Genomic DNA, 20,292 nt, shown 5'->3' with positions numbered 1-20,292 from the left:
ACTCCACATATCCCAGCACTTGCCAGATCTTATAATTTCTATCGACACATTATATATGTATGTATATATATATACACATACATATACAAACACACACACACACACACACACACACACACACACACACACACACACACAACTCTCACACATACATATACAGATTCATATTGTGTGTGTGTTTAGTCATTTTCAGTTGTGCCCAATTCTTTGTAACCCCATTTGGGGTTTTCCTGGCAAAGACACTGGAGCAGTTTGCCATTTCCTTCTCTGGCTCATTTCACAGATGAAGAAATTGAGGCAAACAGGGTTAAATAGACTTGCCCAGGGTCACATAGCCAGCAAGTGTCTGAGGTTGAATTTGAACTCAGATCTTCCTGACTCCAGGGTTGGCACTCTTATCTACTGTGCCACCTAGCTGCCATACGTTTCTACTCATCCAAGCCCCTATCTCCTTTGGCCTGAATTTTTGTAATGCCCTTCTAATTGGTCCTGCTTTATGTCTCTCTCCACTCTAAAGTGCTTTTCCCAAAGCATAAGTCTGCTTATGTCACCCTCAACCTATTAAATAAAGCTTAAGTTTCCCTAATGTTTCTAGGATAAACTCTTTTGCTTGACATCATAAACTCTTCATGACCTGGCCCCAATATACCTTTCCACCATTTTTACACATAAGTCCTGTCCACGTGCTCTGTGGTCCAGCCACATTAGCTTAACTGTAGTTACTCACACGTAACATTCTATGTCACCTCTCTGTGCCTTTGTAGCTGTATCCCATGCTTGGAATGTTCTTCCTTCTCACCTTCCCCTCTTGGAATCCCTGGTTTCCTGCAAGGGTCAGCTCAATTACCTCTTTCCACACAATGCCTTTCCTGATTCCCTGGCTTCATTTAGTGCCCTCCTCCAAATACACTTTGTATCTGCTCTATGTATGATTGTAGTTACCCATACAAGTGTTCTGTATGCACCTCTATATGCACATATTGTCTCCCCAGTTAGAATGTAAATTTCTTGAAGGCAGGGACTGTTCCCCTTTGTCTTTGTATCCCTGTTGCCTAGCACAGTCCCTGACACAACAGTAGGTGTGTAATAAATGCTTGCTTGATAAGCAATAACTTTTCCCGAAAAGAGAGAGTGCCTAAAGAATTCCAGGCTATTGGAACCTCCCTGCTCACTTGCCTCAGACCAAAAGCTAACTCATCATCATGCCAACAGGCACAGCTACTGGGCCTAGTTTCAAGGCTAAAGAGATCAAACGGTAGAAGTGATCGTGTGCAAATTGAGTAGCGCCCTGGGTCAAGGTAGCCAACTACACTGTACCTTCTTTTAGCACCCTATCTCTGCTACCCCAATTCTAAAATTCTGTGATTCCTGGGAGAAGCAACCCTAGAAATCCTTTCTAGGAAACCAGATACCTTTCTCATGTCTATCAAGATACTGGGATATTTCTAGGATATCTTCATTATCCTGCTGGCTCAGAGGCAGCAGCCAGAGAGAGGCCTGGCCTTCAGGGTCGATAATCAGGGGCCAACGTCGCGTAGATCTGTGAGTGGGGCTGCGAAGGAGGAGGGCAGCCAGGCGTATAGGCACTGCACGAGGCTTCATGTCCCGGTCCCACTGGTGCTGCTCAGTCTCAGAGCTCAGCACTGACAAGAGGCTGAAGGGTGTTAGGGTGGGTATCTGGAAGTCTTCCAAGTCTCTTGGTAGGCCCTGTTCTCGGTCCAGTTCCAAGGCCACATCATCTGGGTCCAGATGGTCCTGGCGACCTGAACACAGTGCCAACCACTTGTCAAGGATCTCCTGGCGCCTTCTGGATGGGAAAGGGCCCAGGTAGTTAATGGCAGCTGCAGAGAGCAGGGCATCTCCAGGTATTGTCTGACAGTTCCCTTTCAGCTTCTGAAAGGGAAGAGATGGAAGAAATGGGAAGTGAGAAAAGCAGACTCATGTTGGGAGAGAGGGAGAAAGGAGGGAAGAAAAAAATAGGGACAAAGGGGAAAAGGAAATGGGGCTAAAGGAAGAAAGTGATTAGGAAAAAAGTTTCTTGGGCAAAGAGAGACAAGAGTGGACAGTTTACCTAGCCTTTTGGGGCATATTATTCTTGTTGTTTACTACTACTACTATGACTACTACTACTTCTACTACAACTACCAATCCCAGCTGATATTTCTATAGCTTCACAACAACCCTATGAGATGGGTATTACAAATCTCATGATTCTCTGGAGGCTAAGGTTTGGAGAAGTTAGGTGGCTGGTTCATGACAGTACATATCTGAGCTGACACTTGAATTCAGATATTCCTCGCAGGGTGGGAGTCTTTCTAAGTCCTTGGGCCTGGTGGAGACAAAGGGTAGACAGTTCCCAGGACTGAGGTTGGGAGAGGGGCAGGAAATTCCTAGATCTCGGCAGGGGCAAAAGTAGTAACAACTCCCTGGGCTGAGCAGAGTGAGGAACAGGGCAGGTGGTTCCCCTGGGCATACTACATACTACACACATACATACTTCATAGGTGAGGGTGCATGACTCATCGAATGGTACAGGGACAGAGGAAGGTGGAAGATTACCTGAATAAGGACAGTCCAATCATTCATGGGGGTGACTATGGCAAAATGCATCTGTCCCTTTGATTCCCGGCCCTGTACCTCCCTAGAGAGCTGTTCGGCCAATAGATTGTGGGCCTGCCGAGCCTGTTCAACCTGGCGAGCCAGAATGTGGTTTTGCTGTAGCAGCTTCTTTGCCTGCATTTGGCAGTGGCCCATGCGCATCTGTTCATGCAGCAGTGTATTCTCCACCTGTTTCAGCAGGGCCAATGTGGGTACCCCTTTGCGCTGTGCCAATCTGAAGCACAACACAGCCCGCAGCCAGGAAGCTAGCCCTGCTGCAGCCCGACTCCCATGCTGCAGGACCTTGTCATTCATCCTGGGGTCTTCCAATATCTTACTCAGGCTCAGCAGCTCTGCCTCTCCTACTGTCTCTTTGTCAAAGAATACGAGGTCCTGTCCCCAAAGGAGAAGGGAGTGAAACACTAGTTCAGGGTCACAACTGCATCCCCTTAGCCCCTACCTATGTTTACTTGGCCCCTTCCCCTATATCCCTCAGCCCCTGTCAGTTCTTCCCACCTCAGTCCCTCCACATTACCTCTCCCCTCCTCCTATCTCTTTCAGCTCCTGTTGCCTCTCCTCTTCTTCTCTCTCTCCCTCCCGGCCCAATCACTGCTCCTTCCTTCAATATGGCTCCTGCCCCATCATGCTTTGTGATGCTCCTCTATTCTAGACCAACTCCCCATCATCCTGTTCCCCTAACCCTCTCTCCTTACAATTCCCATAATCTCAATCATAATCCTACCCTGGTTTTCCCAATAGCCACCTCTGTCACTTTCATTTTGCCCTGTCACCTCATCCTGTCCAATGCTTTATCACTTGAGTTAAGCCGCCTACCTCAAAAAAGCCCTCTTTGCCAAGCAGTTGCTTGGCACTCTCCCATCCTGGGGGGTGGTGGAACAGGGCACAGAGTGCATCAGTCACCATCACCACAGGAGCAGGCGGAGCCCGGTAACTGCGCAGCTCTTCCATATCAGCCATCTTAAGCTGGGCTAGGGGCATGAGAAAAGCCTGGTCCATCTGAGAAAAGGGACCACAAGGGAATAAGAGTAGAAAGGGCTCTAAACAGAACTTCTTGGAGGGCTATTAGTCCCCAGTTATGAATCCCTGACCCCAGATATCTGTTATGAGTAACCCTCTTCCCCTTTTCTGGCACTTTGTCACCAGCATCTCTGTGGCCAAGCATTACAGCAAGATGCTCCTTTCCTTGCCATTTACTGGTGGAACTTATATGTGGCTATTACTTTACAAAGGGGCATTTGTAGTCATGTTGTGAGGGCCTTTGGGTAAAATGCTTCCCTATTTGAGTTATGGAAGCCAGAATTCATCAAATTAAATCTGCTGAGCAAGGCAGAGCCAGAAGTGGAGCTGGGATGCATGTGACACATTTCACTGAATACTGTCAGTGTAAGTCTAACTCAGCCTTGCAAATGGGAAGGAATAATGACTCCAGAAAGAGCTGAGCTGGGGAGATGATGGGAAGAGCTAAAAGGGCATTAATTTCTATGTGGGATAGGAGATCTTGCTAAGAGGGCCACAGGCAAATCTTCTCCAGAGGCAGCCTAGTGGTTACATAGTGGGGCCAGGGCCAGATAGAAGGCAGGAAGAATGGGACTAATGAGCCAGGAAAGCTGGGTTAATCTTCATGATGTAACCAGGGCCATCTTTGGACAAGAATATCAGTTATTTTCAAGTATTTGAAGGGCTTTCATGTGAAATAGGGACTAGATGTTCTGCTTGGCCATGCTGCACATGTCATAACTAGGAGCAATGACTGAAACTTGCAAACAGGCATATCTGACAATGTCAGGAAAAAAAACAATTAGAGCCATCCAAAAGTGGAAGTGGGCTGCCTCTGGAGATAGTGGGTTCCCCCTCACTTGAGGTCTTCCAAAGAAAACTGAAGAACTACTTGTTGGAAATGTGGAGGGAATTCTAGGTTAGATGTGGGTTGGCCTACCTGGTTTCAGAGCTTTCTTCTAATGCTAAGATTTTGTGATATCCTGAGCTAATAAGCAACTAAACAATTCTATATTCTCAGTTTGTTCTATTTTATCTTCTATCTAACAGGCATTAATATCAGTTCCCATTTTGACAGTATATTAAAGGTTACAAAGTGTTTTCCTGATGTAGCACCCCTTGCTACTCCCTTTTATTGTGCTTTTTGGGATAGTCAGTCAGCTAACATACAGCCCAAGACATGGGACAGGCAAGTAGTATTTTTTTCCCTTTTTTTTTTTTTAAACAGATAGGAATCTAAAGTTTAGGGAAGATGTTACTTTCCCAAAGTTTTCTGCAAGGAAATTGTTACTTTCTCCCATCTCATGTCAGCCTCCTGGCTCCCCTGGCTTCCATTAAGTTTCAACTAAAGTCCCACCTTCTGTAAGAAGCCATTCTCAACCCTGCTTAATCGCAATGCCTTCTCTCTGATGCTATTTCCAATTTTTCCTGCATGTATCTTGGTCATCCATAGTTATCTGCATGTTGTTTACCTCATTAGACTGGAAGCTCCTGGAGAACAGGGACTGTTTTTTTGCTTTTCTTTGTATCCTCAGCGTTTAACATAGTACCTGGCACATAGTAAGTACTTAATAGATGTGTGTTGAAAAACTTTCCCAAAGGCACACAGCTAATAAGTATCAGCCAGGACTAGAACTCAGTCCTTTTGACCATAAATCTGGGGTTCTTTCCATCCCATATGCTACTCACTATTTAAATCTTTTAGTAAAACCCATCTTGGCTGAACTGAGAGAGAGGAAAGGGGTAAACTTAAGTAAGATCCAGAATCCCTAAAGGCCAAGTAGAGACTGTTAGCAATGGTAGAGATAAAGCTATCACTAACCCCTAGCAAATCTGGAATAAGTGAGGATAGAGAGAGCCCAGGCAGCCCAAGACTGAGCTAGGATTTTTTTTAAAAGAGTCACCTCCTCTAGGGCTTAGTGAGGGGTCCTGTGACCACCCTGGTATTACCTTGGTTTGATAGGTGGGAGAAGATGAATGGGGGGTGGAAAGAGGGAAGGAGCAGGGGATAACCTCTTCAGTCAGTGACTCCTCCTGACCCTGCAATGCATCTCTCTGCTTGGTAAGACTGCTGATGAGTATTTCCTGTTGCTGACAATCTGACAGGTACTGAAGGTACTGGATCCGGTCTACCTCCAGCTGCTTCTGGCAGGTCACGAGCTCCTGTAGACAGAGAAACCAGGCCTTCCCCAATTCTACCTCCCAGCAGTCCCAGCCCCATAGGTAGAGGAAGGTCAGAAGGAGAAGGTACATCCTAGCCAATTACTCAGGCAACAGTGTGGGGATAGAATACCATACTCCCAGAATACTAAGATTTTAGTTGTCATGGCCCTTAAAGATCACATTTCCTGAAGCATAAATCTCATGGGCTAGGAGAGTAACAACTACCTCGTTGTGACCTTCCTTCCCCTATCACCACTAAACTCAGGCTCAGTTTCCTATGCAGCTCCACACCCCACACCTGGGAATATTCCTACTACCATTACTTCTCATGTCTGACACTCCCTATATCCAACACTCCACTCCACAGGGTAATACGTGGGGGGGGGGGGGCGGGGAACCTGCAGCCTCGAGGCCACATATGGCCTTCTAGGTCCTTGGGTGCAACCTTCCGACTGAGTCTTGAGTTTTACAGAACAAATCCTTTTATTAAGGGATTTGTTCTGTGAAGGACCTAGAAGGCCACATGTGGCCTCGAGGCTGCAGGTTCCCCATACCTGGCCTCTAATCCCTGAGGTGTCCTAATTAGATTGGAAGTTTCTGGAAAGCAGGGACAGTTTTTTGCTTTTCTTTGTATCCTCAGCGTTTGACACAGTGCCTGGCACATAGTAAGTGCTCTTCCCTGAGAACTATCCCATCAAACAGGGCATTTAATGCTTGTTAACTGAAAAGAAAGTTAAAATTAAAAGGTTACCAGTCCTTAAACTCCAACCGGGACCTTCACGGTGAAGTGGCATTCGAAGGTATTAAGGTCCAGTGGGAGAGATACATTTTAGCCAACAAGTTAAGGCTGAAATCATTGTTCTATATATTAAGGTAAGGTGAAGGATTATTGTTGTTGTTTTTTAACAAGGGGTTCTTTGTAAAGTTTATATTTTAAAAGTTAAATTTGGTTGTTAACTTGTTTTGTTTTGTTGTCTAGGCAATGGGGTTAAGTGACTTGCCTAGGGTCACATAGCTAGTAAGTGTCAAGTGTCTGAGGCCAGATTTGAACTCAGGTCTTCCTGACTCCAGGGAAAGTGCTCTATCCACTGAGCCACCTAGCTGCCTCACTGTTAATTTTTTTTTAATTAAGTTTAGTTAATATCCTCAAAATACTGATGTCTTTTCCTTTTCCCTAGGCAATGTGAATAGAGATAGGAGAGAAGGAAGCAGTTTCAGAGGGGCTGGAATAGTTATGGGAATAAGACTAGAAGACACAGGCCAACACAGATCTTCTATCTGCTGGCCTGGCCCACCAACAATCTGTGTTAATTAGTCAAAACCTCAAGGCTGATTGATGCACATGCAATTATCAACTATTCTTCTTTCTACCAAGAGTGAAGAAAATGCTTCAAAATAAACTCTCAGGGAAGGCCACCCAGGAAACCTGGACTCCACTATTCTCCAGGTAGCTTCCCAAAGTGATACTCTTGCACAGGATAATTTTTATTTCTTTCCTGAAATCCACAGACTAAAACAGATAAGTGGTTCACTCTCTCACCATGCTGTAATTTCCTAGGATGCAGATAGGACTAAAATTTTATGATTGATTCCAATAGGAGAGAACTACAACAAACTCACCTTTTTCCTATCCCATCTGGATGCCCCAAGTGTGAGGGCAAAGAGGACCATCCTCTTGACAATGCCAGAGGCATCATGCATCAGTGCTGCTAAGAATGGCTCTCCCAACAGATCTATTGACCAATCTTTCTAATAATCAAAAGCATCAGTGGGCTCTGGACACAGATCTTTCTCCCCACCAGTAATTATCTCAGGGGATAATTATCAGCAATGACTTAAATTTCCTGACATACATTTACCTGCACCCAATTACTAGCTACTTTGATTCTCAGCTCTCTAGTGAGAAGGCAGTTCTTTTTTCTTATGATTACCAATACTTCCATCACCTCAGCAGTTCTCCTATTCCAACCTAGTATCATCTTCTGATGCTGCTCACACCTTTGACAAAACTGCCTTACATCCTGCTTCACCACATTTGATATGGATTGGATCATCCCCTCACCATTCACACCTCATGGGCACATTGCAGTTGGTGCTTCAGGCTGTCCACCAAGCGGTTGTGGGCATTGTTCTCGTCTATCACCGTGGTCAGTTTCCCTACGGCTGTCTGAATCCTGAGAAAAGATGCCAGGGGTTGCAGGAAAGGGTGTTTGGAAAATGGGCAAGAGCAGGAAGGGGGCCTATGTATTCCCTCAGTGGGGCAGGGCAAGGCATGGGCTTAGGGATGATGTGAGAGGAGTGGGTGACAGGGAATAGGGAAATCTGGAGGAAGTATGAAGAGGGGCACGGAATCCCACCGCTTGATCTTGTTCTGGGTGCGATTTGATAGGTGGAAGTACAGCAGCAAGAAGGTATCCAAGAAGTCCAGGAAAGTCTTGGGAGTGGCTAAGGGCAACAGCGGACAGAGGAGCTGATAGTATTTGGTGGCTGACAGGTGGATCAGAGCCATAACTTTGGCCACGTTGGCAACAGAGGCATGCAGAGCTGGGAGCCAGGGATAGTCTGCAAGAAATCCAGCCTTTGAATGTGGGAAAGTAGAGAAGAAAAGGGGGACAGGGAAAGGAACTGAGCATCAAAAAGGGGGAATGAAGGGAAGAGACAGAGACAAAAGGGAGGAGGTGCTTCACTAGGGCTTGGTGAGGAGGGGAAGGGAAGTCTCATCAGGAGAGGGAAGAAAGGAGGTGCTTTATCAGGACTTGGGCAAAGAGGAGAAGCTTCATGAAGGCTGGGGTGGGGAGGGGAGATGAGGAAAGGTGAGGTGAGGCAGGCTTACCAAGTTCTAGGCTTCTGTTAAAGACACTGTCTAGGTAATGCTGGGCCAGGCTGATCAGGGTAGTCTGGTTCCAGGGCTCATAGTAGTCGATGCTGGTGCAAGTAAGATCGAGGAGAGCCAGGAAGGTGGTGGGGCGGATCTGGGGAGGTCTGGAACTATCAGACATCAGGATGAATAGATGGAGGTTTTGGCACACCAGTTGGTAGAACCTATAGGCAGGAGATTGATGGGTGGCCACTTAATCCCCTGAGCAACGCAATCTTAACTCTCTGCAGCCCCCTACAGCCCTCTCTCTCCCTACCCTCCAACAAAAAGGAGAGGCTTCCGAATTCAGAGAACATACCCTTCCTCCATGGCCAAGCTTCTACTATGTGTCAGTAGAGCTATGTGACTTTTTCTCCTCCTCCCCCATTCCCAGGGCCAGCCCCAACAGTCCCCCTCTGTGGTAACCTGCATCATCACACCTCTGCAGCACCCCCTCCTTCTTGGAACTAATCTTGACAGTTGTATTCTCCATGGGCAGCTGCTCGATAATGGTTTTCAGCTCCTCATCTAAGAACAGGCCAGGCAAGTACCCTTCTTGTACAAGGCCTAAGAGGAGGTTCAAAATGGAGGAACCTGCACCGTCTGGTACCATCAAGGCTGCTGGCTTCCCAAGGAACCCTGCATGCCAGCTGGCTTTCTTGAGGCACTGCAGCACAGCCTCCTCAGGCTCCAGGGGTAGCTCAAAGAGGACAGCCTGGCTAAGTCGGGCAGCTAGGTGCAGGGCAGTTCGTCGCCCTGTCCCTCTGGTATGTGATAGCAGAATTCCATGTTGATGTGGACCAGCCAACACCCGGGCCAAGCGGACCACATGCTGGGCAAAGGGGTGACACAAGGAAAGGCGGGGCCCTGGGCCCAATTTGGCAGCACTTCTGCCAGCTTTTTCTCCAAGATCTCCCAGGTTTGCTTCAGGTAGCGTCTAGGTTCCTTGGCAATGGGCACGAGTGACAGCTCCTGTGTGAAGAGCAGCTCAGAGGCCTGTTCCTGGGGCAGCAGTAGCAGAGCAGGCAGCAACAGCGGGGCCCAGAAGTTCAGGCGAGAAGCTTTCTGACCATGGGTGCTAGGCTCTTTCTCTAGGGTTAGAGAGGAGATATTATCATGGGGCAGACTCCTAGAGATGTCTGAAGGAAAGGCCCTGTCATGTTGTAGTGCTGGATAAGATGTCAAGCCCAGGAGTTGGGGCCCAGGGCCCGGTGGAGGCCAAGTCACAGTCAAGGCCAGCAGGTCTCTAGTTGCTGGTTCACCCTCATCTTCACTTCCGCTGCTGCTGTGGTCTTCCCACTGGGCCAACTCCTCCTCGGATTCTACCTCAGGCACCACTTCCTTTTCCTCCTCCTCTTTCACCTCCCCAAGTTCCAAAATGCTCTTGTAACTGGCACTTGTACTAAAAGCACTGGTTGCCACAGCCAGCAGCATCTCGACACAGCGTTCCTGTTCTGTGGTCGTAATAAGGCGGTCAGCGAAGGTGCGTTGGGCCTCATGCAGCCAGAGGTGGGCTATGGTTCTGAGAGCCACCAAAGTGGCCAAGCGGGCACCCCGGAGGCCTGACATGCGACACAGCTGCTCTAGCTGACTCTGTGGCTCAGAAAAGAACACTAGAGGTTGAGGGTGCAACAGCTGCAGGCTGTTGAGCAGATGTGCTATAGTGTGTGAGGAGAAGCGGTAGTGAGGCTGGCATGGGGATGGGGGGAAGTGGGTCCGCATTTCCTCCCAGGCATCCACTGTGGCAGTGACCAGTGCCCTTGCCATGACCTCCTCTCTCTCCAGGGAGGGGAAGCGCTCAAGCCAAGCCTGGACCCCTGCACAATGCCTAGATAAAATGGTCCCCCGGCTTACATTGCCTAGCAACAGCACTGTGAAGAGCCAGGTGAAGCGTGAGCACAAAGGCAGCTCAGAGCAGCAGGCGGTTGTGGCTGTGGCTAGCCAGTTGAAAGTGCTGGGCACTGCTTGCAGCTCCAGTGTGTTATTGGCATACAATGTGTTCTGGCTCAGGACCTGACGCAGTGTCTCCAGCACAGGCTGGTATTTCCTTGTGGGGTCTGTAGGCATCAGGGGAGAAAAGAGACAGACCTTTTGTAGGACAAACTCTCTGGCAACCCCAGGTACCCACAATTCACCAAGGAAAGCGGTAGGAATAGGGTATAAAGTCTGGGAAGAAGGATTTGAGCAGTGGTGTGTGATATAGGAAAGATGAGGGTCCATCAGGTATATGGGTTAAGGATGTGTATTTCTCATACACAGTAGCATCTTTCCTTTGCATGCCTCTGGTTCATACCTGGACCTGTGCCCTGGAGGTAATGAGAATCTCATTTATTGTGCCGAATGGACTTTTAAAAACAGCTGACTGCCCTGGGACTCCAAATCATGCAGTATCATATGATAAAATGACCAATATTGAAGCAGTTGGGGGATTGGAAAAAGGAGTCTGCAAGGACAGCAGATGTAATCTCTTTCCTTTACTTCCTTCTCTCTGGTTTCAACATCCTATCACAGACTACATGTCAGAGCACAAGCAAAGAAAATGGTAGAGATGGCCCAGCAGGGTATTAAGCACAGATTTGAGGGGAAGAATGGTAATGACCAACTTTGGGAGAAGATCAAGATAGCTGTTGATCCTGAATCCTCTAGTAAACTGCTTCAGGATCCACTCAGAGGTGAAAAGCAATATTCCACTACTTATGATTGTGATATTGGGGGTAAGGGAGATTTAACAATAGAGTTCCCCTGCTAAAGGCTTTTACGAACTTTGTTCTCTTGAGAATGATATATGCGTCAATGCTATTAACAGTAACAGTGTAGCAGTAGATGATGGTCACTGAGATAGCTGACTCTACTTGAATGGTATGGTATCACATAGGGTTTTATAACTGTACCTTTTTCATTATAACTGTTTTCAGGATGAACGAATGGAAAAGTATTTAAGTGTTTACTATGGGCCAAACACTGCATGAAACACAGAGAATACAAATACAAAAGCAAAGAACTCACTTTCTAATAGAGGGAGACAATATACATAAAGTAGTGGTGGCCAGTGAAAGCAGAGTGTTTTTGTCTGGGAGATCACTTGAAATAGGGAGCAGAAAATCAGGGCAGTCAACCATTACTCCCTTTCCCTTGATGTGAGGTGGAAAGAGTTGTTGAGGGAAGGGGTATTTGCCTGGGAGTAGAGCAGAAAATGGTTCAGGAATGGTCCTATAGAGTTTAGAGCTGAGTGAATATTCTAAATTAGAATGTGAACATGTGTACTTTTTGGTCACTTTAAGAGTGGAAAGAGGGGCAGCTAGGTGGCACAGTGAATAGAGCTCTGGCCTTGGAGTCAGGAGGACCTGAGTTCAAATCTAGCCTCAGACACTTAACACTTACTAGCTGTGTGACCCTGGGCAAGTCACTTAACCCCAACTGCCTCACCAAAAAGCAAAAAAAAAAAAAAAAGACTGGAAAGAGATAATAATCTTACTGGGAAATGAAGTATGACACATATTTTTGGAGATATTCCAAGAGCTCTAGCTGGGGATAAAATAATGTCTCTAATTTGTGATAGTTTTATAAATATTGTATGTGAATGACTATTTACATTTTAAACCCTAGATTGAGTGGAGAGGAACCTGGGTAGTGGGGAGGTGGGGAGTCAGTTACCTGGCAATTCACACAATTTCATAAATTACCTTTGGCAATAGCATCAGTCCTTTCTCCATGGTGAGCACTGAACCAAACCCCCCCGAGTCCCTGATTTTCCAGATGTGGGATAGTCCACCCTATTATCTTTTACGCCTGGGATCTCAGTCCTCATTTCAGAAGTATATGGGGAGAGGACATAGATTAGGGAAAGGGGAAGTGTGACATGGAATGATGGCTAGAGAATGAAAAATCTAGGAGATGTTGAGTGTCTGATATGGAATTTAGGGAGTGTGTTGGGGAAGAGCTGCAGGTTAAATACATGGTGTCAGTAGGAGATAACAATAGGGAAACAGTTCCTGTGTGCTCCAGAGGCCTGGAAGGTATGTTAGATTAGGTATACTCTGATGTCCCTTCCAATTCAGAGAAGGTTCTATAGTTATAAGATCTAGTGGAGCTGCTTCAGACAGAACAGGAACCTGGGAAGGCTAGACTTGGAGTCAGGATGACCTGAGTTCAAATCCAGTCTCAGACACTTACTTAGCTGTGTGTTCCTGGGCAAGTTACTTAACTTCTGCCTGTCTCAATTTCCTCATCTGTAAAGTGGAGATATAATAGCACTCCTCCCAGTGTCATTGTGAATATAAAATGAGATATTTGTAAAATGCTTCGCAAACCTTAAAGCACTATATACATTCTAGTTTATCATTGTTGTTGTTAGAACCAGCAGGGGATAGCGGTCTCTTCCTATTTGGGCCACTTTGAACAACTCCCTAGTGAACACTCTTCAGAACAGAGAAGAATGGGTCAAGTGTGAAGACAGTAGCAGAACCAGAGGCAGTGAAACCTCTAAGGACGATAAGGAAGTAGACTATAAGGTCAATACCAGACAGCCTGAAATGCAGGTGAAAAGTCTGGTAGCCAAGTAGGAAACTATCTTCCTTATCCAGAGTGCCAGGGATCAGGAAAAATCCACATGGGCCAGGAAGCTGCAAAGTCAGAGCGCAGCCCAATCTGAGAGTCAGGGGAAACTTGAAAATGGTCCATAAAATCACTGTTAGAAATGCAATCAGAAAAACACCAGTTGCTCATGGGTAGGCCGAGCTATGACCTAAGATAATTTATTTATTCAGTGCTATACCAATCAAACTACCAAAAAATTATTTTATAGAGCTAGAAAAAATAATAACAAGATTCATTTCGAACGACAAAATGTCCAGAATATCAAGAGAACTAATGAAAAGAAATGCAGGGGAAGGTGGCCTGGCCGTTCCAGCTCTCAAACTGTATTATAAAGCAGCAAACATCAAAGCTACTTGGTACTGGCTAAGAAACAGAGTGGTAGATCAGTGGAATAGGTTAGGTATGCAAGACGCAGTAGTCAAAGACTATAGTAATCTACTATTTGATAAACCCAAAGACACCAGCTTTTGGGATAAGAACTTACTATTTGACAAAAACTGCTGGGAAAACTGGAAAAGAGTATGGCAGAAACTAGGCATAGATCAAAATCTCATGCCATATGCCAAAATAAAGTCAAAATGGATTCATGATTTAGATATAAAGGCTGATACTATAAGCAAACTGGGAGATCAAGGAATAGTTCACCTGTCAGATTTATGGAGAACAGAAGGATTTATGACCAAACAGGAGATAGAGAACATTATAAAATGCAAAATGGATAATTCTGATTATATTAAATTGAAAAGTTTTTGTACAAACAAAGCCAATGGAACCAAGATTAGGAGGGAAGCAAAAAACTGGGAAAGAATTTTTACAGCCAGTATCTCTAATAAGGGCCTCATTTCTAAAATATATAGACAACTAAGTCAAATTTATAAGAATATAAATCATTCCCCAATTGACAAATGGTCAAAGGATATGAACAGGCAGTTCTCAGATGAGGAAATTGAAGTCATTTGTAGTCATATGAAAAAATGCTCTAAATCACTACTGATTAGAGAAATGCAAATCTAAACAGCTCTGAGGTACCACACCACATTTATTAGATTGGCCAACATGACAAAACAGGAAAATGATAAATGCTGGAGATGTGGGGAAATTGGAACACTAATGCATCGTTATGGAGTTGTGAAATGATCCAACCATTTTGGAGAGCAATTTGGAACTATGCCCAAAGGGCTATAAAAATGTGCAAACCCTTTGACCCAGCAATAGCACTTCTAGGGCTGTATCCCAAAGACATCATACAAATGGGAAAAAGACCCACATGTACAAAAATATTTATAGCAGCTCTTTCTATGATGGCAAAGAATTGGAAATTGAGGGAATGCCCATCAACTGGGAAATGGCTGAACAAGTTGTGGTATATGAATGTAATGGAATAGAAATGATGAACAGGCTGACTTCAGAAAAACCTGGAAAGACCTGTATGGTCTGATGCTGAGTGAAGTGAGCAGAACCAAGAGAATGTTGTACACAATAACAGCCACATTGTGTGATGACTAATATTGATAAACTTAACCCTTCCCAGCAATACAAGTCTCCAAAGGCCTCGTGACGGAAAATGCTATCCACATCCAAAGAAAGAACTATGGAGTCTGAATGCAGATTGAAGCATACTATTTGCTATTTTTTTTTCTTATGTTGAGTTTTGTTTCCTCTTTCTGGTGGTTCCTCCTATTGGTTCTAATTCTTACTTACAACCTCACTAATGTGAAAATATATTTAATAGGAATGTATAGGTATAACCTATATCAGATTGTGCGCCATCTTGGGGAGGGTGATGGGGAGGAAGGGGGAGAAAAATTTCAAACTCAAAAGCATATGGAAGTGATTGTTGATAAATCAAAATAAATTAATTTAAAAAAAAGAAATGATGAGCAGGCAGACTTCAGAAAAACTTGGAAAGACGTGTATGGACTGATGCTGAGTGAAGTGAGCAGAACCAGGAGAACATTGTACACAGTAACAGCCACATTGTGTGATGATTGACTTTGACAGACTTAGCCCTTCTCGGCAATGCAAGGATCTAAGACATCTCCAAAAGTCTCATGATGGAAAATGCTATCCACATCCAGAGAAAGAGCTATGGAGTTTGAATGCAGATTGAAGCATACTATTTGCTCCTTTTTTTTCTTCTGTTTTGTTTTGTTTCCTGTTTCTGGTGGTTCCTCCTATTGGCTCTAATTCTTACTTACATGACTAAGGTGAAAATATGTTTAATAGGAATGTATATGTAGAGCCTATATCAGATTGCATGCTGTTTTGGGAGGGAGGGGGAGAAAACTTAAAACTCAAAAGCTTCTGGAAGTGATTGTTGAAAACTAAAAATAAATTAATGAAAAAAAGAAAGAAACAGGAGCCAGGAAAAAAAAATAAAGAAATGCAATCAAAGAGAACTGAGGAACCAATGGGCCAATGGACAACCTAGCCAGAGGGACCCCAGGAAAAGGAACTGTAAATTGTGAGACATCAAGAATTTGATTGCCTAGTAATGGATCTAATAGTTGTACATGAGGCTAGTTGGAATTTCAGCTCGTTTAATGGTTATGCAGAAATGGAGGAGGGAAGGGGCAGGACCCACCAATTTCCTAGGAGGGTATGATGTGCTAATAACTCACTGTGAAAGCTATATAAAGCAAACAGAGGTGGAGGGCAGGTCAGACCCAGGAAGTCCCAAGGTAATAGTGACAAAAGGAAAAAGCATCCTACTCCCCAAGGTAGTGGTTTTTATCTCAGGAGCTCTTTGTTTTTGGAACCTGTGACATCTGTTCCATCCCATCCCCTAGTTCTGGACCCTCACCAGCTGCTGCCATGTGCAGGTCCTCCAGCAGGAAAAGTAAAGAGCCCTTAGAGTGGATGATTTTCCCTGGCCAAACCTGGCTCTGCTTCTGGATCTCTTGACTCAGAAGGTTTCGTAGATGGGCTGTGGTGAGAGCTAAGTGGATCGGGATGTGCAAGCATGGGTGGTTGGGCTCCACTAGGACTTCTACAAAGGCAGACTTTCCAGAGCCAGCCTCTCCAGTCAGCAACACAGGGTACCCCGCAGCCAAGAGTAGATCCATCACATACAGTATTCGCTCTGCCTGTGAGCAGGAAGTGGAATATCAGCTCTGGCCATTCACATGGCAAAGAAAGCCAATTCCAGACTGCTCACTTCCCACATCACTTTCTTCCCTCTCCACCTATCATCCATACCTGGGGTGAGAGGCTGAAGGTGCCCAAAGGAGCAAGTCCCTTGATCCTGTTGCTCAAGTAAAGGCCTGTGAAGGGGACCAAGGATCCATCCTTAGGGCAAAGATGTAAGTCAAACACAGAGGCTGAAGTGGGCAGCTCAATACGTTTAGGGTGATGCTTCAAAACTCCCCTAACAAAGTTGTCAAAGGCAGACCAAAGCCTGTATAATAAAAGAAGTGAGACATATTCCAACAGAATTCTCATCTGGACTCCGGAGTCTCTGTGCTGAATGCACATAGTCACTACTAGTTACATATACACAAAGTCTCTCACACAGAAATTGTCACACTCACAGTCTTTCAGACACAGAAATAACTATTTGCCGAGTCTGGCATTGCCCTGCTTCCCTAAAGACCAGAAGATGGTCCCCAGAGTATTCATTGTAGAGTTTCCCTGTAGGTACCTGGATGGGAGGTGGGATCCAAAGCCCCAAATAAAGGCCAAGAGGAAGCTACTGATAGCCAGCGAATGGTTTCGATGTTTTCTGTCCCCTTCCACGTCTTGCTGGAGTCCCTCAGCAGAGATGCTGCCCTGACTACGCTCAGAGTCTTGGACCATTGAACTTGAATGGCTCGTGTTCTCTGGAAGTGCTGAAGAGAGGGGGAGCCAGATGGGAGGAGAGAAGGGAGGAAAAGAGAAGAACAAAAGGAAGCTTCTTACCCCAAGAGCTCCCTCTTGTCAGGCCCTGTCATCAACCCCCTCTGTCCTGAGTTCTAGGACATCTTCCTATCCCCAACCCTATGCTATTTACCTCCAATTAGCACCCTAACCTTCTTCCCTTATCCCTCTTCTCCAATTGTATTTGTTCCATTTCTCTTCCTCCCTTTTTTTTTTATCATACCCTGGGCTCTTTCCTTCCCCCCTTCTGCCTCCTTTTCCCTCATGCCAAGTCCATCCTGCTACCTCCCCTTTCCTTTCTCCTTGTCCACCCCTCCTCACCAATGATGCGATATTGCTCCTCTTCTGTGTAGTGCAGGTAGGGGTTAAGTAGCCCTCGAAGGAGGTGGGTCATGCTATTGATCTCTGCCACACCTGGGCTGGATGTTGGCTGTCCATGGACATGGAGCACAGAGTTGGCACCCTGGCGGTTTAGGAAGCGAAGCACTGTGGGCACTAGGCTATCTGCTAGACGTTGCAACTCAACCATGGTTTGGGGGAGCAGATGGTACTCTCGGGGCAGTTCTGTCATTAGAGTTGCAAGCATAGCCTGCCATGTCTGATGCCCTCCACACCATACCAGGGCACAGCTTCCTACTACAAAAGGAGATATACCAGCTGTGTTTACCACCTCTACCAAGAGCCGGGTGTCTGGTGGCCGAGGTATTTGTTGGCCGTTGGGTAGACTAAGCTTAGCAGCATCACTCAGCAAGGAGGCAATGGGATCCAGCCAGGCAGCACTAGGCACTCCATCACAGACCAGCCAGTGCTGAGCTCCCTCTGGGTCTCTCTCACGTTGGCTTACACCAGCCGACAGCTGCTGGGAAAAGACCCCATGGTTCCAACAGTGTCCCTCAAACCAGCCTAGGAACTCCTCTGGGCTGAGGCTGCAGGGGTATAGGGAGGTGACATACACAGGCCTAATATCGCTACAGGCTTTGCGCCTGGATGCCAGCTGGTTCCAGACCTTAGCCAGGCTCTGCCAGCATGTGCTCTTGCCACTGCCGGGTGGACCCATGAGCAGGATCCCAAACACTTGCCTCAAGGCCTCGCTCAACTGCTCCAGAGAGGCCAGGAAATCGGAACCAACGTATAAGCCAATCTGCCATAATTCATCTGCCAGTTTGGGTGGTGTCATGGTCCATGGTGTGGCCAGCACATTGCCTGCCCCTGAGAAAATGCCAGAGAGTAGCTGGCGCAGCATATGGAGACGGGGCCGCTCAGGACCACTGAACAGGGGTGAGTGGAGTAGGGCATAAAGCAGAGCAGCCTCTTCTGCAGCCCCTAGAGTTCGAGGAAGTACAGGGCCCTCTTTACCCTTGGGAGTTTCCAAGAATTGTAGGGTAGTTTCAAGCACCTGTATAAGTAGTGGGAGGCGGCAGGGCTGCATCCCAGGTTCTAGATCCTGCTCCAAGGAGAAGAATGTGGCCAGACAAGATGCCAGGCGCACAGCATCCCGGAGACCAGCACCCACCAGGGTTATTTCAGTCAAGTGCTGTAGATCTGGCAAGGCCATGGCCATAGGGCGAAGCAGGAAGCGCAAGTTGGTGGGTAACGTGGAGCTCAGGTAGGTGAGTGTTAAGAAGCATCCATAGCCAATGCGCACATGAACTCGATGATTTTCAAAGAAGCTGTTGCCTAGGACCTGGGGCAGCATGGGATCTACCTCAGAAATGTCTTGAGCTCCCTGTAGCAGTGGCATATAGAGATGGCGCAGATCACCCAGGCGCTGGCCCAGAGCAGAGAGCAGGCCAGTTGGCAGAGAGCCCGCAGCTTTTAGCAGAAGCCAGGCACCACTCTGCAGGGCTCCAGTCAGGTAGGAACTCAGGCAGCGGGCCTCTATATGCATTACACAGTGTAGTGTCACCAGCTGGCGGCCTAGGGCAGAGGCTAGCCTGGCCACTAAGGCACTCTTGCCCACACCAATAGGGCCTAGTAGGGTCCCACAGGCTACCTCCTTCAGAGCCAACAGCAGCCCCAGAGCAGGCCGTTCAAGCAGTAGGTTGGCTACTCGTCTCTGGCCAGGGCCCACATACTCATAGTTATATAGGAAGGGCTGTCCCAGTACTTCCAGCCAACATGTGGGCTTGCGTTTGTGGGATGAGCAAACTTGCAGTGACTTGTTGGAAAAATCTGGGCTTTGGCTGTTGTTTCGAGGGCCCAAGTAGTACTTCAACTGGCGGGCCCAGTGGAAATCTTCAAACTCACTGACCTGTTGCTGCTGCAGAAGTAATGCCGTGTCCCGGTGGGCTACAGCCCCTGTAAGCAACAGGCTCAACAGGAGGGACAGTCGAGGAGAGGCAGGGGGGTGCCCAACGTGGGTGCTCCGTTGCTCACGGGCAAAGTGGGCTAGGGCCTCCAGCCTTTGGAGTTGCATGAGGCCAAGAAGATGGGTCCTTTGATCCAGCAGTATCTCCTCCACCTGAGTCCGCCAGGCTACCTCCTCAGCTACTAGCACACACTGGACTGGGAAGGCCTGAGCTAACTCTAGCCAATGACGGCCATGAAGATACAGGGGAGGCTGCCCAGGATCTGGGGTTTGTTCAAAGACATTGTCCAAGGAATGACGTAGGGCCAGGCGAGCAGCCACACATTCTGGCAGCCCATGTACCAAGGCTGAACGTATCCATTGTTCAAGGCAGGTTAGCCACTTGGGGACATCATGTTGTAGGAGCAGTGGGGAACGTAAGGTCAATACCTCCCCATATGTGCCTAGGATTGACTGTGCCTCTTGTTTGATCTCCACAGCACTGGGTCCTGAGGTGCAACATGGCCCAAATACCACACCTTGAACATGGGGGAAACAGCGTTGTGCCCACAGCTGGGCCTCAGCTGCGTCCTGAGGGGCTGACATCAGGGCTACCAGTTCCCTGTCACTGAGGAAAAAGAGGCGAGGGAAGCGAGAGCGGACCCCATAGAGCACTGTTTCTAGGGCTATGATGACATGCTCCAGTTCTAGACTGCCTGCCTCTAAAAGCTTTTGCAGCTGTTGGCCTTGGAAATTGGAATTTCGTGAACAGCTAGGCACCATAAGGGATAGCACCAGAGGGTCCTTCATAGAGATCTGCATGAGTTCTCGGTATTGAGAGTCTACCACTTTGAACCTTTTACTCTGTGGAAGGAAAAGGTAGGAAGACTGAAAAAGGTTGTAAGGAAATGAGGCAGAG

The 20,292-nt window shown here is 46.9% G+C and overlaps 1 protein-coding gene across 1 annotated transcript in view; it reads right to left on the bottom strand.

Moving 5' to 3' along the window:
• Nucleotides 1–20,292, bottom strand: part of DNHD1 (dynein heavy chain domain 1) — a 150,888-nt gene that overhangs the window by 29,585 nt on the left and 101,011 nt on the right. Inside the window, 13 exon segments of the mRNA XM_078146212.1 lie at nt 1,413–1,893; nt 2,560–2,991; nt 3,433–3,615; nt 5,629–5,778; nt 7,850–7,952; nt 8,136–8,340; nt 8,612–8,820; nt 9,076–9,514; nt 9,517–10,692; nt 16,035–16,317; nt 16,430–16,628; nt 16,872–17,049; nt 17,408–20,237. Of these exon segments, the coding sequence (XP_078002338.1) occupies nt 1,413–1,893; nt 2,560–2,991; nt 3,433–3,615; nt 5,629–5,778; nt 7,850–7,952; nt 8,136–8,340; nt 8,612–8,820; nt 9,076–9,514; nt 9,517–10,692; nt 16,035–16,317; nt 16,430–16,628; nt 16,872–17,049; nt 17,408–20,237 (6,868 nt within the window).

The sequence above is a fragment of the Phascolarctos cinereus genome, unplaced genomic scaffold (genome assembly GCF_003287225.1).
Source record: "Phascolarctos cinereus isolate Bilbo 61053 unplaced genomic scaffold, phaCin_HiC Scaffold_726;HRSCAF=1367, whole genome shotgun sequence".
In the NCBI taxonomy this organism is placed as follows: domain Eukaryota; kingdom Metazoa; phylum Chordata; class Mammalia; order Diprotodontia; family Phascolarctidae; genus Phascolarctos; species Phascolarctos cinereus.
The sequence above is the reverse complement of the archived record's forward strand: the minus strand, read 5'-3'. Positions and strand labels throughout refer to the sequence as shown.